Below are 25,476 nucleotides of genomic sequence, written 5' to 3' on the forward strand. Positions count from 1 at the left end.
TGTTATCCTTTTTGAAATGTAATAACAAAAATGTTTCTCCTGTTTGATATTAGTTATAGTTTCTCCTGATTGTTGATGCCATGACTCATGATCAATCCATAACCTAAGGATTGACTAACCGGAATCTGATCTAAATCAACCTGACTTCGTTTAATGTACTTGAAAAAAACATAAATTTACTAAATTTAGTGGGTCCCATTTTTTTGGTGGGCTACCTCACTCTCTCACTACGTGCTAACCATATAAAAAATCTAGCACTTGTAGAATCATTCTGTTTATAGTTTTTCATATTTTAAGAATTTCATTGTTGGTAGTTTATCATATTTTAAAGAATTTTTCATTGAGGAATTTTCTTGTTGGTAATGGAAACTGATTAAATTTTGCCATTTTTTAATAAGAGCAAACTACTTGTTATTGGAATATAATATAGATATACACTGATGTTTCCGTTTCTAGATCATGGGAGGCATGATTTGCTCTGAAGAAATTCAAGGACCCATCCTATTAAACCGTTACAGAAACCACAATGGCTTTAATTTTCTTTGTAAATAGAAGATGAAGTAGCACACAAAGAGCGCCGCGCATGTACATGCAAACGCATTGTATCAAGGAGTTTCAAATAGAGAATTTAAAACCGGTAAGAGCAATTTATTGATCAAGGTTTTGAGCTAGAGCACTTTTGTTTTCAATTAGAATAATTAAAAAACCTATTTTTATTTGTAATTTAGAAATTTAAGGTATTTTCTCATAAGAAGCCATTATGGCGAGGATGATGGGTAGCCCAATGAGGAGAGATGACATCTCGATTGCTTATTCTCATCCATCTCCGGGGTATGGCTCGTCCCGCTATTCTCGCACTTATTCAAATCTCTCATCATCTTCCCATGCTGATGAGGAAGAGAGCAGTAATCCCGAATCAACCCCGCCTCCACGTACCGCCTCAAGATTTGCTCCTCGGCCACCTTCTTCACCTTGTCTTAATAAACTTAGTATGAAGAAAAACGTAAACGTGACGGCTGCACATCTCAACCCTGAAGATGAAGGTATGTTGCACAGGTATAGGAATTTTGTTGATGCCAAAGCATTTTGTGGTAACAGTGTCAAGTGCTTCATAACAAATATTATTTTTTCTATTTTTAATATGAACATAATATTAAGGGAGAAATACTTATACCAAAACAATATCAAGCTTTTGATAGGAAAAAAGGAGGCGAAAATCAGCATTTGCATATATCTAAGGTCGAAATTAGGCATAACAAGTTTGGTCCTTTTTCTAGGAAAAAAGATAAGGTTCTGTTAATATTTCCAAAAATTGATAAAATTAATACTATTTGCTTTCCAAATTTTAATCAGAATTGGAGCTAATTAAAGATAAATACACAAAGCTTCTTCTTGGCGAAGATATGTCAGGAGGTGGAAAAGGCGTTTGCAGTGCTGTTGCTATATCAAATGCAATCACTAATCTTTTTGGTAAGCTCCTTTTGTTTTAATTATTTTCAAAAGAAGTTTCATACATTTCAGTGCTAAACTAAAACCTAAACATCAAATATATAGAAGATGAAATGAATATGCTCTGGATGAGATAAGAGGGAGAATCATTGTTGGAGTGATACTTGAAGTAAATTAGTTGTATGTAGTTGTTTCTTTACCATTAAAGAGAAAATTTTACCAATCTAGAAATCACAACAGTTTTACCTATCTAGAATCATTTTTTAAATGATTTTCTTTGCAGTTTTGAATGCAATTCAGTGAGGTCATACAACACTCGTTTTATTACATTTAAAAGGATGGATATTTTGGTAAATAGTTGAAAATGAACTCTTCACAATTCTAGAAAAATTAAAAATTTGGAGCTTTGCATCAGGAAAAAATAATTCAGAGAAAACCATATATATATTTTGCAAATTCATGTGCTGGACTAACATCTCATTTCTCCCGATATTAAAATTGTTTCTATTTTGTTTTGTGTTTTTTATAGCTACAATTTTTGGGACATGCCACAAACTGGAGCCATTGTCACCGGAGAAAAAGTCAATGTGGAGAAGGGAGATGGATAGTTTTCTCTCGATTTGCGATTTCATCACCGATCCTTCGCCTATTGATCAAACAATACCAGAGGTTAAAACATAAACAACTATACTGCAAATTTTGTTATTTGCGTTTTTCATTCTTTAAGATCACGTAAAGACAAAAAAAATGAACTGCAATTTTGTGAACTGATTATGTAATGCATATCATTCTAATGTGCTATAAATACCGATGAAACAGCAATAAGAGAAAAAAAAAGATCCTCCATATATATATTTCTTCTTGTTATTTAAAACAGAAATACACATTATATATTCCATATGAGTTATTGGTGCAGTTTTCCGCTCATCCTTTTTATGATGGCACATTGATAAATATTTGGTTCACATTTTTTTTTTTTTTTGACAATTTTTATTATTCAGGCAGATACAGCACAACCTAGAATGGATATTGTGATGAACCTCCCAGCACTAGAGAAGCTCGAGAACATGCTACTCGTATGATATCTACATCTATTTATCAAATTACTGGTGTGGTCCCTCAAATTTCAAGTTTAACAGTTTGGTCCTACAAGCCTGAGAATTACTAGTATATTCTGGTTATCAATGAATCTTTTATCAATTATCGCAACAGAAATGACCAAATCATACTATATGGTACTAGGAGAATAAACAGAATCTGTTCAATTACCCGATACAATATGTATTTCCTTGGAAATTATCAACATGATGCTATCAATATATACTTAAATATGTTTGATCAAATAAAATACACCTTTCAGGATTTGTTGGACAGTTTTGATGGCACTGATTTCTGGTATGGAGATCCAAGGAACGATTCATTTAAAAGTACCAAGTCATTCAGCCGCTCAGAGGACAAGTGGTGGGTCCCAGTCCCTTGCTTGCCAGATAACGGTCTCTCTATACTTGCAAGCAAGGAGCTACAAAAGAAGCGAGACTGCGCAAATCAAATACATAAGGCAGCCATGGCAATAAATAACGACATTCTGGCAGAAATGGAGGTTCCCGAGTCATACATAACAACTCTTCCCAAGGTATGTTGTAAGCCTTCTAAGCTACAATAATTGGTAGAAACCGTCATTGCTTAATCATTAAAAAAAGAATTTAATACAAATATAGACAATGAGTTACAATATACATGAAAAAACTTTTTTCGATGAAGTGGGTGTGTGTGTGCTGAGACAGTATATTTCTATGGGCTTTTAGCAAGAGGAAATATATAAATGTTAATATGAGTGAGGCTATGGTAGTTTGCATATCACGGATGGGTTTGTATTATGGATCAATATCTTCGCTTTCAAAGTTCAAAAGGTTGATCTGAATTGTTCAACATGATCTCCATATGAAAATGTACTTGTAGATCAAATTTTACATTTTTTTACAATTTTTATACTATTTTTTAGATGGGTAGAAGTTACTTGATCTAAAAATTGTACACCATTCAAAAGTAATGATTTTCTACCTTTCTAAACAAATAGCAAAAAAAATCAAAAAAATATAAAATTTAGTCTGCAAGCACATTTTCATATGGAGATTATATTGAACAGTTAGATCGATTATTTGAACTTTAGAAACAAAGATATTGATCCATAGTAAGAAGCAATCCGCACTATGCATAGTACCATAGCTTCATTTTAATGAAACGGGCCAATAAATAATTTTATAAAAAAAAATACATGAACAAACTAATCAGCACCCTTTTATTTTTATTTTTTGAGTTAGAGCGGCCGTTTGAGTGTAGGAGACGACATATACTATCACATGCAGACTACAGACCAGTTCTCAGCAGAAACAGTGCTGAGTAGCCTCCACATATCGTCAGAGCATGAGGCCTTGGAAATTGCTGACAAGGTGGAGGCAGCACTTTACATTTGGAAGCGCAAGGTAAGCATAAGCCATAACAGGGCGGCATGGGACATGAGATCAGATTTGGCCAATGATGGAGACAAAAACGTGGTTTTATCGAGTAGAGCCAAGAGCTTGCTGTTGTGTTTGAAGGAACAGTACCCAAGTTTGTCTCAGACAACTCTTGATACCAGCAAGTTGCACTATAACAAGGTATAATATAACAGGGTCTTCTGTGCTTCCATTTGGTATGGTATCAAAACCTGTAAAACCGAACAAATTGCATGTGCCCATAAAAGAAAAATATTAAATAATGGAACAGACAAAAAAAAGAGGTTAATTAACAGTAAATTTTTTATTGCAATTGCCCAATTTGGTATGAAAGTTGATCATTCCATTACTGAACCTGATTACTCTCTTTATAAATTATTAGACTATGATACTATGCATAGAACAGATTGGTTCGTACTATGGATCAATATCTTTGTTTTTAAAGTCCAAACAGTCAATCTTAACCGTTTAACATGATCTCCATATGAAAATGTACTTGAAGACTAAAGTTTACAATTTTACAATTTTGTTTACTATTTTTTTATATAGGTAGAAAATCAATGCTTTTGAATGATCTGGAATATTTAGATCAAGTGATTTTCTGCCTATCTAAAAAAATAGAAAAAAATATTCTAAATTTTTAAAATTTTGATCTACAAGTACATTTTTATATGAAGGAAATGTTGAACGGTTCAGATGAACTGTTTAAGCTCCTAAAATGGAGATATTGATCCATAGTACGGACCAATATGTATACGCTATGCATAGTAACATAGCCTCTCTTATTATATGTACAGTTATCTTAATTAAATGATTGCGACTAATCTGTTAATAATTGATTTGTTTTACAGGATGTTGGAAAAGCAATTTTAGAAAGCTATTCAAGAATTCTAGAAAGTTTGGCGTATAACATTGTTTCATGGATTGATGATGTTCTTCGAGCAAATGATTCCATAAGAAACTCAGTCAGCTATTCATATACTATTTAAAGCAATAATCAATGCTAGGCTTTCCTAGAAATTTGGAACTAAAGCTAACTTGCAACCGAGGGGATTGTAATGTCAACTGTTTCAGGGGATTCCATTTGTAATAATCAATGAAGTTTTTAATCCCCTCAATTTTGTGCAAGGTTGTTTAAGGATGTTAAAATGGTTCTATAAACATAAATTGCAACAGTTTTCTTTTCCAAATTGTATTATCTTTCACTTGAATATTTTTTCTAACAAATGCAAAGATCAGAATGCGAGTTAAATATGTAAAATAATTATTTTTGAAATTGGTCTTTTCTGTAAATTTAAAAATTTCTTGTTCTTTCATGCATAAAGAGATTGCATTTCCCTCAGGAAAAGCCTGATTTTAATACTTTCAATATATGAGGACTTAATGTGATCACCACTATTTTAATGCATTACAATAATATTTCAATTTGTCGACTAAATGACTTACAGTGACAATAAATGACTTACGAGTTGTTGATGACATAAAATATATATATTATAAAAATGGAATGTACTAAGAACTATATAAAAATTTAATAGTCTATAATTTGCCTTTTAATTTTAAAAATAAAATATTAGCTGCCGTGACATTTTTTTTGTGAGAATATATACTATAAATTCACACCTTGTGAATTTGCACTAGTATAATAACGATGGTTATCAGCTGATAATTAATTATATACCGAGAAGAAAAAACGTGATGTGACGCGACTAACACGTTATGATTTAATTACATTATGTGATAGAAAAAAATAATGTAACATGAGTAAAATAGTGAAAAGCAATCACGTCACACAAATAAATATGTCACGTGTAGATCAAATGTAATGTGATTGATTATGTTTATTTTTTTTCAGGTTTTAAGTTAATTCATAGAAATTAATATTAAAATACTAAAAAATAAGATACTATTGTAAATAAAATGTAATAAAAAAATATTGATGAAAAATTTAGTCTCATAACATATCATGTAACATAATCAAGTCAATTAATTTGTGTGACATACTGACATGTTTTTACGCATCATTTTTTATCCAAAAAAAAAAAACCATGTGCCACGCGAAAAACGTAACAGCTATGTTGCATGGATTTGGGTACGGATATTGTATCAGATACGATACGGCGATACTGTAATTTTTAAAAATCTAAGATACGATACGTTTATTTATTTATATATATACACACACACATATACATACATATATACTATTTTTTTATTAATTTATATATTGCATTTAAATAATCATAAAAAGTCTAATTAAAAAGATAATATTACAAAAGTATAATTTACTGAATCAGCTATAAAACTTTAAAGGCTTAATATAAGAATAGATTATATACTATAATTACTGGTTAATATCACAAAGAAAACTCTTGTGGAGTGGTTAAAGGTTTTGCACTGGGACTTTCCAGATTCGAATTACGCGCACAGCAGAAAAGGTACTTATTTTGCTGGTGTATACGCAGTTCGCGGGCGTACGGTTCACTGGTGCACGGGCGCTGATGGGTTCGATCCACACGTATCCAGTCGTATCTGTGAGTTTCAACGGAGTATTGGCGACCGTACGTATCGACTGAGTAAAGATATGTCACGTAAGCGGATCCTTATCGGTGCTATATCGAGTGTGTATCGGTATCCAATAAGTGTCCGATACGGATACAAAGGTTAATCTGAAGTATCCGAGTAACATAGAATCACAGTAACTTGTGTCGAGTCTGTGACAGAATCGGTAATACTGACGTGACTAATTTTCTTAACTATCTATACGGCTCCGGATGCTCTTATTCCGCTGTCAATATAATTGCAACAGTACCAGTTTATAAACTAGTCGAGTCAAAGCAAGCTGTGACATGATAAAAAACCAGTAAATTAAAAACCTGGCTTGACTTGTTTATTGTTATTCTCTTTAAGTTTTCTGACTTGGTATATAGGGTCCACATTTGGTGGATCGCCTTAATCTCAAATTGGTTTGCACTATATATATATGTGATGATGCTATTTTATACAACCCGGCCGAAGAAATGGAATATTTAGATATGATGATTTATTTAATTAATGCGCCTCCTTAAATAATTCATTAACTAGATCATGGAAGCCATGATGTGGTCACAACTTAAATTTTTATTATTATTGTTGTTATTGTTGTTGTTTATCTTGAAGTAAAACAACACAAAAAAAAATATTGATACAGATAGAAGCTATCAGTAGCAACTATTTTACATTGCAAAACAAGTATTATATTTATTTTATTTCTCCAGACGACTCCAGAGGGTTCCAAAATTATTTTTTCATATTTCTTCAACTAAAGATACTTAATTAGGTTTCTTAAAAAAAAGATACTTAATTAGGCAATCTAAAATGTTTTGGTAATAACGACTCTATGGATTCTAAATGCTACTTAAACTTTTTTTTTCCAAAGATAAATGTTTATTTAATCTCAGAAACATAATTGTCAATCCATATATATATACTAATTAACAACCTTTCATCCACATTAGAATTTTCACAAAGAACTATATAATTAAATAAAACTTAAAAAGAGTAAAGATTTGTAGTCCCCCACTTCTTTGAAATTTTGAAGCGCTTGGTTTATATTTTAATAATATATCTAAAGACAAATGAGAGAAAAACAAGCCCTGTATTAATCATTTAGCCTTTGCTAGTTTAGAAAATAAGACATTGAGAAAGAGAGAAATAAAAAGGAGGTATCCCAGGAGATAATGGCCTTTGTCAGTTGGATTAAGCAACTCAAATGATCATCAGGTAATACCATGCATGTTGAATTAATTAAAGAAAGTAATAATTTTCTCTGATAGAAAAGATTTGCATCATGCACCCCTCATGTCAATGTTATCAATGCAGTGTATCTAATATATATTGTTACCAACAACCAACAAAATTGCCATGGCAAGGATGATGAATAGCCCCATGAGGAGCAACAACATGTCAGATCACACTTATTCTCATCCGTCACCGGGATACAACTCTCGTTATTCCCGCACTGATTCAAGCCACTCATATTATTCCCATACAGACGAAGAAGAGAGCACTACATCAACTCCGCCACCACGTCACGCCTCAAAAGTTGCGCCTCGTCCGCCTAATTCGCCTCTTCTTAACAGACTCAGCATGAAGAAGCACGTCGATGTGTCATATGCTAAGTCTGAAGAACAAGGTAAGTTAAAATGCATTTTGCACCATTTGGAGAAATTGAACAATTGAAAAGTGAATAACTTCTGCTATTATGGAGAAATTAATACATAATGAATTCCCAAATTTCAATAGAATTGGAATTGATGAAAGAGAAATTTTCAAAGCTTATGCTCGGAGAAGATATGTCAGGGGGAGGGAAAGGTGTTTGTACTGCTGTTGCCATCACAAATGCCATTACAAATCTTTATGGTAATTTTTTTTGTGTGCTTAATTAAGCTTTTATTTATTAATATAACCTGTGATCCATTTTTAAAAAATAATTCACCAAATGTGCATAATTTGTTTGAATTAGCAACAAACATCAATAGTTAACCGATTTCTTTAAATATGTTCAACTGGGCTAAAGAAAGTTAAATTACAATTACAATTTAATGGTGTTTCATTACAATTGCAACCGAGATCAGATTTGATTTGGTAGAAATAAATTAAGAAGAATTGAACATGTTTGTATGTATGGACTTATCATGCAATGCTTTTTTTTTTTTTTTTAATTAGTAGGTGATTGATTACTAATATGTATGTTTACAAAATTAAAATAAAAGCCTCTTATCTTTGGTGAGAAGTCTCAGCTAACATTAGTAGGTGAACAGTCCCTAAATAAAAGTCTTGTTTTCGTGATAAATTATTTTTCTCATTTCTCTCAAGTGAATTATCTTCGTATCTTTTCTATCAATGTAGCTACAATATTTGGAACATGTCATAAGCTGGAACCACTGTCGCCTGAGGCAAAATCAATGTGGCGAAGAGAGATGGATTGTTTTCTCTCAATTTGTGATTTCATACTAGACCCATCTCCTACAGAACAAACTATGCCCGGGGGCCATGCAAATGAGGTAAGGAAATCAGCACCAATCTCAAAGTTCCTCAAATTAACCAAAGATATGGTGCTTTAAAATACTAAGAAAGAAAACATAAATAAAGGTAATAATTTCTAACATGCACAAGATAATCAAGTTGGTTCATTATAATATATAAATCCAGAAAAAATCCTTTGATGTAAAAGATATGAAGCCAGACAATCACTTCAATTTATTTTAAAATATCTAATTTTGCAAGTTTTTTGACATTGCTTTTCTACCTATTGTTAGTCCAAATTAAAATGTTTCTTTACATATTGCCTAATATATGCAGGTAATGGCAGCAAAACCAAGGATGGATATTATGATGAACCTCCCTGCACTTGAGAAACTGGAAAACATGTTACTGGTAAGGCCTCACGCTTCTCCTTATCAATTGCTTAAATATCCTGTATTTTCTATAAAATAGAATTGGAGTATAGAGCTCTCCTGAAGAATGACATATCAAACGTGTCATTAAATTGAATGTATTATTTCAGGATATTTTAGATAGTTTTCATGGCACAGAGTTCTGGTACGCCGACCCGAAAAAGCAGTCTTTTGACACAAACTCATTTCATCGCTCTGAGGACAAGTGGTGGATCCCGGTTCCTTGCATTCCAGAAAACGGTCTCCCAGAGCGTGCACGCAAGGAACTACAACAGAAGAGAGACTGCGCAAATCAGATTCACAAGGCTGCCATGGCGATAAACAATGATATACTGGCTGAGATGGATGTTCCCGATTCATACCTAACTACACTTCCGAAGGTACCCCCACCAGTTTACCAGTGATTTTATCATATGGCAAACCAAATTCCAATCATCTATAAAAGCAAAAGAAAACTGAGAAAAATAAAAAGATCGAATACTGAAATTAATGCGTCATATGTTATGTGATGTATTGAAACAGAACAGTTGCTTTTTTTAAAAAAATAAAATATAGCAAAGCTACCCGTTTCATTAATTACGAAACAAAAAATTACACAAACTACTATTCTGACAACTGAGAAGAACCCAAAAGAATTATAACTACCTGGTATCAGTACAGTAACAGATAATTAGAAAGGGAAGAGTCAAAATTTCAGTTCTTGCTTTAATGTATGATCATAATCTAACTAGTTCATCTGTTTCTCCCTGTTGGTATGTTTTTATCAGAGCGGTCGTCTGAGTGTAGGAGACGCAATATACAAGCACATGCAGACGACAGAGCAATTCTCAGCTGACTATGTGCTTAACTGCCTCGACATTGCCTCAGAGCATGAAGCCTTGGAAATAGCTGACAAGGTTGAGGCCGCGCTTTATATTTGGAAGCGCAAAGTAAATGTGGGCCACGTCAAGTCGTCATGGGACATGAGTTATAAATCAGAACACATGGCAGATGGAGATAAAAACACTATTTTAATGAGCCGTGCGCAGAGTTTGTTACTCGCTTTGAAGCATAAATTTCCTAGTTTGTCCCAGACTACGCTTGATACCAGCAAAATTCACTATAACAAGGTATGTGATATAGGATTTCTGTACCAGTTAGTATATTTCTATATTTCTGTTGATAGATATATGTATACCTCCTCAGAAAAGCAGAGCATCTTTGTTAGTATTAATTGATGAAGAAAAACCCTTCTAGACACCATATCAAGGACATTTGTTAATTTTCTAATAGTGAAGCTATGGTGATATGCATATTATGGATCGTTCCATGCTATTGATCTATATTTTTATTTTCAAAATTCAAATAGTTGACCCAAACTGTTAAACATGATTTTCGTATGAAATACACTTGGAGACCAAATTTTACATTTTTTAGAATTTTTTACTATCTGTTTAGATAGATAGAAAATCACATGGTCTAAAAATTATGAATCATCCGAAAGTAGTGATCTTCTATCTATCTGAAACAATAGTAAAAAGGTCCTAAAAAATGAAAAAAAAAAAAAAATCAGTCTCCAAGTGCAATTTCATATGAAGATCATATTTAGCGATTCAGATCAATTGTTTGAAATTAAAAAATAAAGATATAAATTGATAGCACACATCGATTCATAATACGCATATTACCATAGCCTCACTCTTTTTCCTAACATGAGTTGCTAATATATTTATTTTTCTTTTTCTCTTTTATTTTCTTATTAATTACTTGATAGGATGTGGGACAATCAATTTTAGAAAGCTACTCAAGGGTACTTGAGAGTTTGGCATATAACATTGTGTCATGGATTGATGATGTGCTTCTAGCTGATGATGCAGCAAGAAAAGGCTACTAAATTCCAATCTAAAATTCAATGCTATATATAGCCTTTGAATGACCCTTAAATTTATATAAGCATTTTTAGAATCTAACTAACGTAGGTCAAGTATATATATATATACATTCTAGTTTTCTACTAAACATCATGAATCATGTTTTATTTTATTTGGTTGTTGTTTTCTTATTTTTAAAAACTGAAATGTATATAAATCTGAGGCATCATGCATGCATGGTGCCGCTTGGGGAGTAATTTTGTGCCATTTTCTTGGAAAGAGAATATTAAACCTTGCACGTGGATATTATTTCTTTTCAATTCATTTTGAAAATTTCTTTATGTCAAAAATATATATCATTCTTTATTAGTAATTTTAACGAAATCAGCATATATCATATTAAACCACTTATGTTAAATTTGCTATCTTTAAGTGTGTGTCTTTTTTTTTCCTTAGATCTACATACTAACAACAAACGCAAAAGGTTGTACCAATAGAGTAATTGAATTATACTTTTGAAATCAACATTAAACAGTGACAGGAGAATCATTATGCAGAAAGTAATATCCAATTTTCAAAGGACGCAAGTGATTTTATGTGTAGTAAATTCTACGGACATTGTAATCCCAAGAACTCTTTCAATAAAACAGAGGCATATCAGTATATGTCAATTTGATTTGATTTACGGGCCAAAAGCACAACAGATAGAACCGCCACCGATTTATTGTAAAATATTTATCGTAAATGACTGACAAATAACTTGTATTATTCGATAAGTATATTGATACATGACAGAGCACATCAAAGAGGGATATTATTAGACTAGGATTTAGGAGAAGATAAATGGAGAAAGGTGAGCGAGTTATGGTGATTAATGAACAAGTATGAGCGGCACTCTGTTAATTTAATTATGTATTGAAGTGTTCATCACTTTTTTTTATGTAAACAATCATACAGAAGTGCAAATTAAATACTTTACCGAATTACTAATATATATTTTAGACGTTGATAATAATTCCCGCAGCCTCCACCCCGCATTTATCCCCGTAGATACTGCCAAAAAAAACATGGGGGGACCGCTCAATCATTAATGAGCGTTTAAAAAACTGCGGGTATTTAACTTGAATTTGTCAGGTATTAAACCCTCTGCAATGATCTTTATTTATGAAAGAATAAATCAATCATTAATTGTCCCCGCACAAAATTTCCTCTTTTTTTGAATCGTCCCCGCACAACTGAGGACCATTAAACATGGGGGGACCACTCAATCATTAATGAGCGTTTAAAAAACTGCAGGTATTTAACTTGAATTTGTCAGGTATTAAATCCTATGTAATGATCTCTATTTATGAAATAATAAATCAATTCATTAATTGTCCCCGCACAAATTTTTTTTTTTTTTTAATCGTCCCCGCACAACTGGAGACCATTAAATAAACAATCCCCTCACCCAATGATAAATACTCTGAGACATAATGATAAATATTTTATGTTACATAGGTAAATACTTTACATTATATAGATAAATATTTTATGTTACATGGATAAATACTTCTCAGGCATACTTGCAACTTTCAGTAAAACATCAATGATAAATACTCTCATGCATAATGATAAATATTTTATGTTACATAGATAAATACTTCTCAGACATAATTGCAACTTACAGTAAAACATCAATGATAAATACTCTCAGACATAATGATAAATATTTTATGTTACATGGATAAATACTCTATGTTACAAGAGTAAATACTTCTAAAAAATAATAATAAATATTTTTTTGAACATCAATTAACAGATAAACATTTATTAACGGGGATTGTTATTAGATAACAGTATAATTAATGCGGAGATTATTTTTAAAGGAATAATTAATGCGGGAATTGTTATTAGAGAAAGGCATAATTAATGCGGGGATTGATATTAAATGACAGTCTAATTTAATGCGAGGAAAAAAAGAAACTTTTAACGAAATTAGTGGGGGAATATATGACAGTTAAGGAAGAGAGAGAGTGCGGGAAAAATGGGAGATGAGAGTGGGGATTTCATATAATTATTCATATATTTTTTAGAATTTTTATTTTTTAATAACATAAGATATAATTTTTATAATAACGATGTAAGATATAAACAGCGCAGCACGTGCTCCACTAAATATTAAGCCACATATGATATCTGCTTCATCACACTTTTGGTCAACATTTAGACACTGACACGTGTTATACCGTCTGCCACGCGTCACGATAGTGAGAGCCGTTATCCTGTGTGCTTGGGAAGAAAATCGAATGAACATGGTTCACAGAATGAAGGGAAAAACTGTCATCGGATGGGACCCAGATTCTGTTCCATAGTACACCGACATGTCCCTTGCGCTTTTTACACCAGGTGTAAATTGATCTCACTTTGCACCATAGCACGCAGCGGCAGGGCACGCTACCAAATTACCATTAAGCCCATCGTCCATTACCCCTTGTAAGTTAACTCTATGGCAAAATGTAAAGTTGTGCAAGATCTTTTTTTTTGAGTAAGTGTGTAAATCGCCTAATTCAATTATTCAAACACTCGCTCAGAGTTCGCACCGCATGATACTTAAAAATTTACCATTCAACCCCTCCCCCTCACTAACATTGTTTTTCCAATGGCATAATCGTGAATAAATGGAAATCCACGACTTAAATATTTAGTCACTTGCCCACCCGGCCCGGGTTCAGTTACTAACGCCTTTTCTTTTCTATATTTCCTTTAATTCCATAATTACCCTCGTCCAAATCGATAAGCCAGTGGTAGACTAAGTAAATTTCTGGAAGAAGGCATCTAAATTAGAACCCGATTAAACAAACCACCGCCCGCAATATTTCAGTTCAGTTACTCACGCTTTTTCTTTTTCCATATTTCTTTAATTCCATAATTACCCTCGTCCAAAACGATAAGCCACAGTGGTAAACTAAGTAATTTAATTGAAGAACGCATCTCAATTGCAACCGATTAAACCACTTCACAGTATTTCCTTCCATTCCATTAGATTCTCCTCTCTCTCTCTCTCTATCTGCTCTGCTTCTCTCTCAAAATCTGATCACCGGAAAAATGGCATTGGGGGCGCATGTTATCCCACTGGTTCTCTTCTTGCTATCTTGTGCCGCCGTTGCACTCGGTCGTCAAACAGTGGATCAAACAATCCTTCAGGTGACTGCACCGCATCATCTCGAAAGCGAGTTCCAATCCTTTATAACAAGGTACTGCATGCAACTGTTCAATTTCCGAAAATAAACAATTCTTTAGGTTTTAACTTTTAATTAATGGAAAATGTAAATATTATTATAGTAAAGGTAATTCTAATGGACATCTATTTGATACTTTCGAAAAAATTGTTCAAATAAAAAAATAGAATTGTAGATATGTTTTTTATTTTTTTTATCATTTAAATAGGGCACGTATCGATTTTTTCTGCAATTTAGATGTTACTTAATTATCGGTCAAAACCATTGAATCAGTGGTTTAAGAAATTTCCGTTGAAATTTTTCATATAGCTTGATGAATGACCAAACAAGTTATCAAATTGCACAAAATTTGGTATACAGCCTATTCTATTCTATTCTAGAAAAAAAAAAATTAAAATATCAACATTTCCATTTTAATGAAATCTAAAAAGATGTTACTGGAAACTGGATGCATCATATCGTGATGTAAAATAGAATTACATAAAATAAAATAAAGAAACGTAAATATGGTCAGATGCCCAAAAATTTGAGGAAAAATATACATCTAAATTGTCATGAAAGAAATAAGAAAATTTACGATGGGCACAACTCCTCTCGAGCCCGCTACATTTTTTTCTCTCTTTCGGGAACAAACAATTTTTTAAGTCAGTTTGTTGAACTTTAATTTGAACTATCCACTGTATTTTCAAGAAAAGAACTATCCACTGTATTAATTATTCCCTTTTTTATTTGTAAATAATACTCTGTACCTTTTTTTTAGTTTAACAAAAAAACTGTTAGGCTATTTGCCTACTGATTTAAAAAAATATATATATCTTGTCAAAAAGCCAGACCATTTACAAAATACTCTCAATTCTACTTCATGCTGACTCAGGCTATTTTCCTACTGATTTTTTTTGGTTCGGTTTGATTTTTGAAAACCGATTAAAACTTTGGTTTGCCTATTTTAATTGGGTTTGGACCGAACCGAACCGAACCAATGAACACCCCTAATGCTGAGGGAATTAAACACATTAATAACATGCATACCATTTCTCCTGATCCTAGCTATAAAAATAGAAAATAATATAAAATAATTGAGATAAAGATTTTAATCCATCAAATGACAGGTATGGGAAGCAATATGCTCACCCAGTCGAGTACGCGTACCGGTTACGTGTATTTGCACGCAACGTTGCACGTGCTGCGGAGCACCAGCTACTTGACCCCACAGCAAAGCATGGCATCACGCCATTCTCAGACCTGACTGAGGAGGAATTTGAGACCCAATTGTTGGGCTTGAAAACAGGAGAGGAAAATATGAGAGAGTTTGCTAACCAGATCCCAACTGTGCCGCGAGAGGAGGTGCAGAGGTTGCCGAAGAGTTTTGATTGGAGAGAGAAGGGCGCTGTTACAGAGGTCAAGATGCAGGTATGTGCAGTGCTTGCTTCGCTTCTTGATTTAACTGGTAATAGTAGGTTGTCCACGCTTTCCAGACTGTAGGTCATCCGATTTAAAGAGTACTTATTATTAAGTTTTTATGTTGACTGAATTAGGGAGGTTCTGGTAAAATTGATGTAAATGAGTTCAATTTTTTTCTGACTCCAAGAGACACCAGAATTGGGACTTTTAAGTGTGTTTTGCATCTGCAGCATGTTTGCTTGTAATACTTGTTTGAATTGAACAACTGCGATGTGTTATTGAATTTTGAGGAGGGTTCAAATGCCTCCATCATGCCTCTTATCTTTTAATTTTCTAATAAAAAGAATTCTAAAATTTATATGCCAATATAAACCGTTAGATGTGAATCACTAAGTTGAAATAACAACATCAAGAAATTATGTGCAAATTATTCACATTAGTGTATTTTTTTTTTTTTTTTTTTTTTTTTTTTCGAGCTCTTGATAACAAAATAAAGTTGAAATGTCATAATCTTTTTACATGTGCATAGAGAAATTGGTGTATATTATATCTAAATGTTTATTTTAACATTTAAGTTTCAAATTCCGAGATGAGGAGAAGGTGGCTTTTATCACTGAACTAAGATCCTTGTCTACTCACATATCTAATCCTTGGATATTGGTGGGAGATTTTAACCTTGTGCGTTGGTTGGTGGACCGATCAGGAGACATGCGAAATTTTAGATTATTGAATGAGTTCAATGATTTTATTAGGGACTTTGAGCTGCTGGATGTTCCTTTGAGAAATAGAACCTTCACTTGGTCTAATAAAAGACCTGTACCAACCTTCTCAAAACTCGACAGAGCCTTCATCAGTCAGGACTGGTCGAGTCAATTCCCCTCGATCATTTTGTCAGCCTTAGAAGTAGTCGTCTCTGATCATGCCCCTCTTTTGCTTACGTGCAAGCAGCCGCAAACAGCCCCAAAACAATTCAGGTTTGAAAAAATCTGGTTTTCTTCTCATCAGGTCAGAGATATGGTGCGACGAGTGTGGCAGCAACCACCTGCAGCAGTGATATCGGGTGTAATTTCAACCCAAATTAGTGAAAAGATACAACTCATGCACCAACAGTTAAGGCAATGGCACTTGCGGTCTCAAACCCATCTGGAGAAGGAGCTGAATTCGTCTAAAGAAGCCATCCTGACATTAGATCGAATTGAGGAAAACAGACCACTCAGTCAAGATGAATTTTCACAAAGGCAAATGTGGAGAGAAAAGGCGTATTATTTGTCAACTATCATAGAGGTTAGATGGCAGCAACGAGCAAGATGCCGATGGCTAGCTGAAGGAGACAATAATACCAGATTTTTTCACTCTTTTGCATCCTCCAGGCTTCGAATAAAAACAGTACAAACAATTTTGTTTCAAGAGGAATTGGTTACTGATGGCAATCGGATTCGGGTCCTCTTTCACAACCACATGAAATCAGTATTGGGCATGCAAAATCGGGTAGAACCGTTTGATCCCTCATTACTGTATGCAAATGGGCCTGATCTATCGACCTTACAGGATCCATTCACATATCAGGAGATAGAGGGTACTGTTTTTAGTTTGGCAAATAACCGAGCTTCGGGTCCGGATGGATTGCCTAGTGAGTTTGCTAAAATTTACTGGACTGAGATTAAGGAGGATGTGTTTAGGATGGTCAATGAATTTTATTATGAAGGGATTGATTTGAGGCCGTTAAACACTGCCAACATAGTCATGATACCAAAAAAACCGGATGCAATTGAACTTAAAGACTTTCGGCCTATAAGCATTATTAGCCTAATACCGAAAATAATCTCAAAATTATTGGCTACAAGGTTATCCCATTTCTTGCCTCAACTCATCTCTATCAACCAAACAGCTTTTGTAAAGGGGCGCCAAATCTCAGAAAATTTTGTGGTGGTCAGAGAAATCTTGCAACATGTATCACAGGTTCGGCAACCTGCGGTTTTCTTTAAAATCGATTTTGCAAAGGCATTTGACACTGTTAATTGGGAATTCTTAATAAGTGTGATGCGCGCTAGAGGTTTCCCTTTAAAGTGGATCAAATGGATAGAGATGTTACTTCACACAGCCAGTTCTCGAGTTATTATTAATGGAGAGGCATCAGCCTACTTCACTCATAAACGGGGCCTCCGACAAGGGGATCCGTTATCGCCCATGCTATTTCTAATAGCAGTGGATGTTATGCAACGGATGATATATAGTGCAAATGAGACTTTAAATTTGCCAATCTCGACCAAACTTCCTAGCCCAATTCTTGCATTTCAATATGCCGATGATACGGCGGTAATTGCACATGCGGATCTGCCAACAATCATCACTCTTAAACTGGTTCTGAAATTATTTTCGAAAATTTCAGGTTTGCACATCAATTTTGAGAAGAGTTCTTTTTGCCCTATCAACCTTAGTCAATACAAGACATGGATGGTGGCTACCGTTATGGGGTGTACACAAACTGAAATGCCAATTTCATATTTAGGCATGCCTCTTTCGATCAAAAGACCTCGCAAACATGATTTCCTTCCTTTAATTGAGAAGATTGAAAATAGAGTAGAAAGCTGGCTTGGTAAGATGCTGTCAAAAGGGGGACGGATTCAGCTAATCAACTCAGTCTTAAGCAGTGTACCTATCTATCTCATGACGTGTTTTGCATTGCCTAAGTGGGTACTAAAAAGAATTGGAAAAATCTGTAGAAATTTCTTGTGGGGCAAAACAGTGGGTGAGAAGAAGGGTATTCCTTTAATTAGTTGGGAGATTATTTGTCATCCAAAGAGATATGGTGGGCTAGGGGTACCGAATCTAGAATTAAGGAATAACTCTCTTCTACTCAGATGGTGGTGGAAGGCTACGAATCAACCGGGTAGTCTCTGGTATGAACTAATTAATTCTCTTCGAAAGCATAGGCCGAGTAGAGATGGTCCTAAAGTGTGGTTAGTAACTGGGTCATTTTTTTGGAATCAATTAATCAAGCTCTACCCATTGTTTCAATGGTGTATCAAATGGACAATAGGTGATGGCAGCTGCATCTCTTACTGGTTCGATAACTGGATGGGTGATAGGCCACTAAGACACTTGAGAGATGGTCAACCGAGACCTCCCTCACAGCTAATCTCTCTACAAGAGGCAGTTTCAGCAGAACTACCACTTACTGGTACGGTACCGGTTCCGGTACCTGTTCTGACAGGTGGTGAAGATCATGCGCATTGGCGCTGGTCAACAAATGGAATTTATTCGGCATCTTCTCTTTATAATACAATCATTTCAGCTGGTAAAATTGGTTGGCATTATATGGAACTTTGGACAGCAGCTGCGCCATCTAAGGTGAAGTTTTTCACCTATTTGCTGCTACATAACAGAATACTTACACATGAAGTAATGTGGAGGAGGGGTATGCAATGTGATATGCAGTGTGTTATGTGTGATGACTGTCCTATTGAGTCTTCTCAACATCTGTTTTTCGAATGTCCTAATGCGATGGAGGTATGGGGAAGGTGTCGTAATCTCTACCAACACGCACCAACTGTCACAGATACTTGGGAGGCATCAATTCGAATCGGTGGTCAGACACAGGGGCAAAATAGGCAGCAATGGGCCACTGCATTCATGGCAGTTTTATGGTCGTTGTGGAGACAAAGAAATGAATTCATATTTCGAGGAGTCAAGTTACCAACAGTGGTAGTTGTGAACCGAGCAAGAGAGGATGCGGTACTGTGGAGTACGTATTGTGGTAATAGAGTTGGAAGCATGAGAAATCGGGCCTTGGGAAGGGGTTCACAAGCGGGTCATGTTGATGTAATAGCATAAAAAATCTTGTAATACATTAGGGACGGATGTTGTAAACACATTTATTAACACAATCTTGGTAGCATCTACCAAGTTCTCAAAAAAAAAAAAAAGTTTCAAATTTTGAGTTAGAAAAAGTTTAAAAAATGGAGGCATATGAACCCTCTTGAATTTTTGCATAATTCCAATATAAAGGAAGTGAAATTAATTGGAACTCTATCAAGTTGCATCTACTTCCGCACAATTCCAAGATCAAGAAAATGAAATTGGAACTCTGTTAAGCTCTATAATTATTAGTAGATAGAATAATTAATTAATTAATTCTTTCTTTTTGTTTAATATGTAGGGTTCGTGTGGATCATGTTGGTCTTTTAGCACAACAGGAGCGATTGAAGGTGCAAACTACATAGCAACTGGAAAGCTGTTAAATCTCAGTGAGCAACAATTGATAGACTGTGATCATGAGGTATTTTTTGTTTCACATTCTCTAAAATTAATTGCAGGGACCAACTGTTGACAAATTATTAATTATACTATGTATTATACGAAGTGTGATGCAATGGATAAAACTGAGTGTGACAACGGTTGCAATGGCGGTCTGATGACGAACGCATACAAATATTTGATCAAATCTGGGGGGTTGATGGAGGAGAAAGACTATCCTTACGCAGGGAAACAAGGACAGTGCAAGTTTGACAAGAACAAGGTCGCAGTTAAGGTTTCCAATTTTACCAATATACCCCTCGATGAAGATCAGATTATGGCCGCACTAGTAAACCGCGGACCCCTCGCAGGTATGTACAAAAGATTATCATGTCGCTTCTTTTTTCTTTGCCCGGTTTATATACAAGCTAATGTTGATTTTAATTTAAATTGATGTAGTTGGATTAAACGCGGTCTTTATGCAAACATACATGCGGGGTGTATCGTGCCCTTTAATCTGCCCAAAGAAGTGGTTGAACCATGGTGTCCTTCTAGTCGGGTACGGTTCGCATGGTTTTTCTATTTTAAGGTTGGGATATAAACCCTATTGGCAAATCAAGAACTCCTGGGGTGCAAAATGGGGAGAGAGTGGTTATTACAAGCTGTGTAGGGGTCACAATATATGTGGCATTGATAGTATGGTCTCTGCTGTGGCTGCCACCCCATAAAGTAGTTTAAGGAAAATGTTTGTATTTTAAACTTATGGACTAGAATATAGCTTCTTTAAATAAATAAAAGATATGCAAAGATTGTGGCGAACTGTGGACGAGTGTTTGTACTTGTTTTCTGCCTTTATTTTTTATTTTTTATTTTTTTTTTTTAACGATGATCTATTTGGTCCAATGTTCAGTCAGAGCTGTTTGATCTACAATAATAAGATTTGTGCGCACTTAATCTGTCCGAATGTTGATGCTATCCGTATGAATCGCGAATTGAACGGTTTTGAATGGATATCAGACTGAATTTGGTCGGTCCGTCCGGTGTCCATCGGGACAGTTCCCCATCCCAACAAAATACAAACCATGAATTTAATTTTCTTCCCATTTATTTCAATTGGAAAGTAGCATTAGGAATTGTTGGGTAAACCTTTTGGTAATATTTGCTAGTTACAGAAATTTCAAACTATAACCTTTGTGTTAGCCCCATTTGTTTCTTTCTCTGTATTATGAATCAGAACGAATTTTATTTCTCACTCAAATACAAATCGTCCCATCAAAATTAATCCACGGAGCCCTTTTAATATTAGCACGGATTTTGATTGGATGGTGCGGATTTAATTCTGTTGCATTATGTGATGGAAATAGATCTGCTGTGGTTCTTCAGGAATCACAGAATCCTGCTATTCCAAATCCATCCCTTTATTTATTTGGAAATTCGTGCACAAAGAAAACTACTAATTTTGAGATTTGTACATTTCATTAAGTAAAGGGTTGGATTTGGAATAGCAGGGTCCTGTGACTCACAGCAGATTTATTTCCATTAGGTGATATGAGTTCATGGCGTCTCTCAGCACCCAGAACACAAAAAAGCGCCTGTTATTTGCACTTAATTGTACATAACTGAAAGAAAGGCAAATACTTCTGTGAAACAAACAACAGAGAAATACAAACCGGACCCAAATTGCATGCATTGCATCTCAGCATGACAGCATCTGCTATATTTATTTCCAAATACGTAATATTTATATATAGTTCATTGATTACAAAAAAGAAGAAGAAAGAATACAACAGAATTCACTTTTGAATTCTTTTACATTTGGTGTCTTTAATTGGTGCTCTACCCTTCCTTTCAAGCGAGAACCCAAAAAAACACATGTTACACATTCACACTTTAATCTTAAATACAACATGTTTTAAAACAAAAAATAAATAAAAAACGCCTCTACCACCGTTAACAACACAGTATAGTAGGGCAGCAAATAAAAATTCTCACCAGACCACACAAAATGTACCTCACAAACCAACAATGGCAGTTTTGTAAATACCATCAAGGTTTTAATTAACACTCAGGGGTGAGAGAATGGTCTCTCTTGTAATCTTGGCAGTAGTAGTACACCATGTGGTTGGTCTGGGCCCACCGCATAGCGGTCCATTGTTGCGGGCTCAGACCCGACCCAGAAGGCGACGCTGCCACTGGACGACAACTACCCTGAGCAAATGCTGAACAACCTCCGATACCGAAGTGCGAGTAGTGCGCCACAAATGGCTGGTACCGGTAATCGGCACGGTACCGACCGTCATCTGTGGCCCAGTCAGAGGCATCCCAGATGGATCCATATACCCACATGGGCCTCTCTGGAAATGTGGCCTCTAGCTTTCTCTCATACCGCCTTATTGGAATATCATCAACAAAGAAACTGTACAAAAATATTTTAAAGCCCAAAAAGTTAACTATGACCCAATATATCTCAAATTTAGGATATGGATGAATCCATACTTTAGATCTATATATTTCTTTTTAAAGTGCAAACAATTAATTCAAATCATTAAACAAGAAGTTCATGTGAAAATGTACTTGGAGAATAAATTATATATATATTTTTAGAATTTTCACTATTTCATAGATAGGCAGAAAATTACTCAATGTGAAAATTTTGAATCATTAATTTGAAAGTGATGATTTTCAATCTATATAAAAAAAATAGTAAAAGGTTTCTCAAAAATGTAAAAGTCGGTCTCTAACTATATTTTTATATGGATATCACGTTTAAGGTTCGGATCGAAAATTCGAAATATGCACTGATAAATCCGTAATATGCAATGTGTGTGAACATGCGCCGCCACCGTTTGAAAATTTAAATCAGCACTGTTTGAAAATTATTTTTTTGCAAGTGTGAATATGCGCCGCCACTGTGTACAATAGTAGTTAAAGCGTTGTACATTTGGGACCAATCCATACCATGCCAAGAGAATTAAGAGATGCTTCACGTGGATAAAAGGAATATTAATTTAGAGGTGTAGATAAAATCCAACAGATACTCCATGTGGGTTTTCATAGAAGGAACCTTTTTTAATTTGGCGAGAACATTCCTCATATATATATAGTAAGGTACCAAATGTGGCCAAATGACAGCGGTGAGAGATCTCCGGAACATATAAAACGAGTTCACTATTTTGTTTTTAATTTATATAGGCTCGCACATGTATCCACTATAATATGAGCCAAGTAGTGTTGTTTTTTGTTGGTATGTAAGAGACCGGTACAGGTTATGCGCTTACTCATAATGAAGCATTGATTTATTTTTTTTTAAATGTTACAGATTAAAATATCAGTGGAAGAAATGAGAGATGCAAGTAGAACTCACGTGATTGCATCAGGATTCCAGAGGATGGCATAGTGGTGAAAAGCAACCGTTGGATCAAACCAAAGGTGAAACCTCATCTCCCTGCCTATAATCCTGCCATCTCCACTGCCTCTCACATACACATTTGTTTGTAAAGTATAAGGCTCTCCAGGTATTGTCCCCAGAAATTCGATGTCCACCTCATCATGATAACCTGGATGCGCCTCATTGTTTGATAGCTACAATTTTTTTTTTAAAAAAAATGTGGTTCCAATGTCAAATATTTTTCAAAATTGTTTTTGATTGTTGTATATATAAACATAACAACAATGATATATTTAGTGAGAGCAAACTATAAAAGATTGATACATGTTGTTTTTTATCTAGCAAGTGAAGGAAAACAAAAATAAAAAATATAGAAAAGTTGATAAATCCTTACATAAAAAGCAGTGTTAGTACCAGCAGTATATCCAGCTTGTAGTTTGATTGAGGCTCCAAAGTATCCATTTCTGTACGGTCTTTTTGACTTGAATCCACTTCCTAAATATTTTATGTCAAAAAGTTATATAAGAAGATAACAGCACTAATTTCTGTTTTTCAATTATGAATTATACAAGTCTTTCATAAAGAAAGCAAGTTTAAAAAAAAAAATGCAAAATCAGACTTCATTGATGAAATATTATTGCAGAAGGAAACTATCTCCTACAATGTGGATTAAATCAAAATATGCATGCATGGCAATCAAATGTCATTATCAAGCACAAATGCAATAATATTATTTTGATTTGTAATCATTGAATTCCTTTAGAACATACATGTTAATTAAGAAAAATTAGGAAAGTAAAAACAGTTATTGTACCTGAGTTCTTGTCTAGCCAGATTGTGAGAGAACTCTGGTCTTGGGACAGAGACTGGTGTTGTGGGCCCCACAAAGTGTTGTACCCTTGGTAAAACTGCATTTGCCTGATTTTGGTGCTAGGATAATAGCCAGGTGAAGGTTGTGCATTTGTGTATTGTACAATGAGCAAGAAAAGCAAAGGAAGAAGATGCCCCATTTTTCTTTTTTGTCCAAATAATTCAGACAACATAGAATGTAAAGAGAGGGGGGGCGCTAATACTTTGGAATGACACAAAGCTGTGGAGAGTGTGCATGTGATGTATGATATATATAGAGAGGGAACTAGGCGTCTCTGATTGGAACAATCAGTTCTCTGGCTCTGGTTGATATCGGGTCGGGTACAGATTTGTACTACCTGAAATGTAATTAAGAAATTTTTTTTTTTTTTTTTGAGTCTGTTGAATATTAGTCTTATGATAACATTTGCTTTTGCTTAGTTCTAATTAACTATATGTTAAACAAACTATAAGTTTGATTAACTAATCTTTAATTCTCTATATAATTTGTGAATTGATAAATGCCACTTTATTTTTTAAAAGAAAATATGGGTAATTTGTCTAATGTTAAACTAAATGTTAAGTCAAAATAAGTCAAAAATTTATTTATATATGTTCACAATAACACTGCAAGAATAATATACACATACTTCCTAAGGATGGACAAAATCATACCAAATGTGAATTTAATCCTACATTGCTAATTAATGGGTCGGATAGTATTGGTTCTAATTAAGGTTTTATTTAGTTAGATCCAATAGCAAGAAAAGCATGATGGTCCCAAATGTAAAGCCGATTTAGAGAAATGGACAAATAAGCCTATAGGTGGACTTCTCTGGGGCATGAAATTTTGGTTAAGTGGGCTCAAAATAATGGCGCATGAATTATTCTTGGAGAACATGGAACATTACAACCAAGCACCTAACATCAAAATAAATTAATTAGCATTTGAAACGATATAGTTGTGTGAACAGTAAAGGAATGTACTAAATGTAAAGAATTTCATCACACTTTTTTTGTGGAGAAGCACATTTCTGGTCAAATTTTGGTTTAGAAATAACATATAATTAAGAGGATAGTTAAAATACCTCGTGTCTTTTATATTTTCCCGTATCTCACATCATTTATCTCTATTTTTTATATTTAAAC

General features: G+C 34.3%; 4 protein-coding genes across 5 annotated transcripts; 3 read left to right on the plus strand and 1 right to left on the minus strand.

Moving 5' to 3' along the window:
- The first annotated feature begins 736 nt into the window (after positions 1-736).
- Positions 737-5,176, plus strand: LOC144543945 (rop guanine nucleotide exchange factor 3-like). Of its 2 annotated transcripts, none has more exons than XM_078292391.1 (8): positions 737-1,043; positions 1,354-1,470; positions 1,979-2,118; positions 2,451-2,525; positions 2,810-3,082; positions 3,771-4,106; positions 4,796-4,939; positions 5,082-5,176. In XM_078292391.1, exons 1-7 carry the CDS (start codon positions 761-763, stop codon positions 4,931-4,933), a joined length of 1,362 nt encoding a protein of 453 aa, XP_078148517.1. In that variant the 5' UTR covers positions 737-760; the 3' UTR covers positions 4,934-4,939; positions 5,082-5,176. The 2 variants fall into 2 exon arrangements, with proteins under 2 accessions (XP_078148517.1, XP_078148518.1); XM_078292392.1 differs by having other exon boundaries at positions 901-1,056.
- A 2,671-nt stretch (positions 5,177-7,847) lies between these two features.
- LOC144543924 (rop guanine nucleotide exchange factor 2-like) lies at positions 7,848-11,255 on the plus strand. The gene is made up of 7 exons (XM_078292374.1): positions 7,848-8,118; positions 8,229-8,345; positions 8,835-8,989; positions 9,288-9,362; positions 9,493-9,762; positions 10,150-10,491; positions 11,136-11,255. Exons 1-7 carry the CDS (start codon positions 7,848-7,850, stop codon positions 11,253-11,255), a joined length of 1,350 nt encoding a protein of 449 aa, XP_078148500.1.
- Positions 11,256-14,243: 2,988 nt separating this feature from the next.
- LOC144576232 (putative cysteine protease RD19D) lies at positions 14,244-20,910 on the plus strand. The gene is made up of 5 exons (XM_078326538.1): positions 14,244-14,468; positions 15,563-15,863; positions 20,014-20,133; positions 20,218-20,461; positions 20,550-20,910. Exons 1-5 carry the CDS (start codon positions 14,320-14,322, stop codon positions 20,816-20,818), a joined length of 1,083 nt encoding a protein of 360 aa, XP_078182664.1. The 5' UTR covers positions 14,244-14,319; the 3' UTR covers positions 20,819-20,910.
- An 899-nt stretch (positions 20,911-21,809) lies between these two features.
- On the minus strand, positions 21,810-24,569 carry LOC144576233 (putative xyloglucan endotransglucosylase/hydrolase protein 32). Its single transcript, XM_078326539.1, has 4 exons — positions 24,293-24,569; positions 23,873-23,973; positions 23,455-23,672; positions 21,810-22,506 (listed from the first exon to the last, which is right to left on the minus strand). The coding sequence occupies exons 1-4, from the start codon at positions 24,519-24,521 to the stop codon at positions 22,149-22,151; spliced, it is 906 nt and encodes a 301-aa protein (XP_078182665.1). The 5' UTR covers positions 24,522-24,569; the 3' UTR covers positions 21,810-22,148.
- Between the last annotated feature and the right edge of the window lie 907 nt (positions 24,570-25,476).

The sequence above is a fragment of the Carex rostrata genome, chromosome 25 (assembly GCF_964058835.1).
Source record: "Carex rostrata chromosome 25, lpCarRost1.2, whole genome shotgun sequence".
NCBI lineage: Eukaryota > Viridiplantae > Streptophyta > Magnoliopsida > Poales > Cyperaceae > Carex > Carex rostrata.

Bases quoted from the DNA above. Each gene is read 5' to 3' on its own strand.
- LOC144576233 (XM_078326539.1), bottom strand. From the start codon at position 24,521: ATGTTGTCTGAATTATTTGGACAAAAAAGAAAAATGGGGCATCTTCTT. The intron at 23,673-23,872 runs GTAAGGATTTAT...AAAAAATTGTAG, and splicing joins GTACTAACACTGCTTTTTAT to CTATCAAACAATGAGGCGCA. The intron at 22,507-23,454 runs GTGAGTTCTACT...ATTTTTGTACAG, and splicing joins TGGAATCCTGATGCAATCAC to TTTCTTTGTTGATGATATTC.
- LOC144543924 (XM_078292374.1), top strand. From the start codon at position 7,848: ATGGCAAGGATGATGAATAGCCCCATGAGGAGCAACAACATGTCAGAT. The intron at 9,363-9,492 runs GTAAGGCCTCAC...GTATTATTTCAG, and splicing joins AACTGGAAAACATGTTACTG to GATATTTTAGATAGTTTTCA. The intron at 9,763-10,149 runs GTACCCCCACCA...TGTTTTTATCAG, and splicing joins ACCTAACTACACTTCCGAAG to AGCGGTCGTCTGAGTGTAGG.
- LOC144543945 (XM_078292391.1), top strand. From the start codon at position 761: ATGGCGAGGATGATGGGTAGCCCAATGAGGAGAGATGACATCTCGATT. The intron at 2,526-2,809 runs GTATGATATCTA...TACACCTTTCAG, and splicing joins AGCTCGAGAACATGCTACTC to GATTTGTTGGACAGTTTTGA. The intron at 4,107-4,795 runs GTATAATATAAC...TTTGTTTTACAG, and splicing joins GCAAGTTGCACTATAACAAG to GATGTTGGAAAAGCAATTTT.
- LOC144576232 (XM_078326538.1), top strand. From the start codon at position 14,320: ATGGCATTGGGGGCGCATGTTATCCCACTGGTTCTCTTCTTGCTATCT. The intron at 14,469-15,562 runs GTACTGCATGCA...ATCAAATGACAG, and splicing joins TTCCAATCCTTTATAACAAG to GTATGGGAAGCAATATGCTC. The intron at 20,134-20,217 runs GTATTTTTTGTT...TATTATACGAAG, and splicing joins TGATAGACTGTGATCATGAG to TGTGATGCAATGGATAAAAC.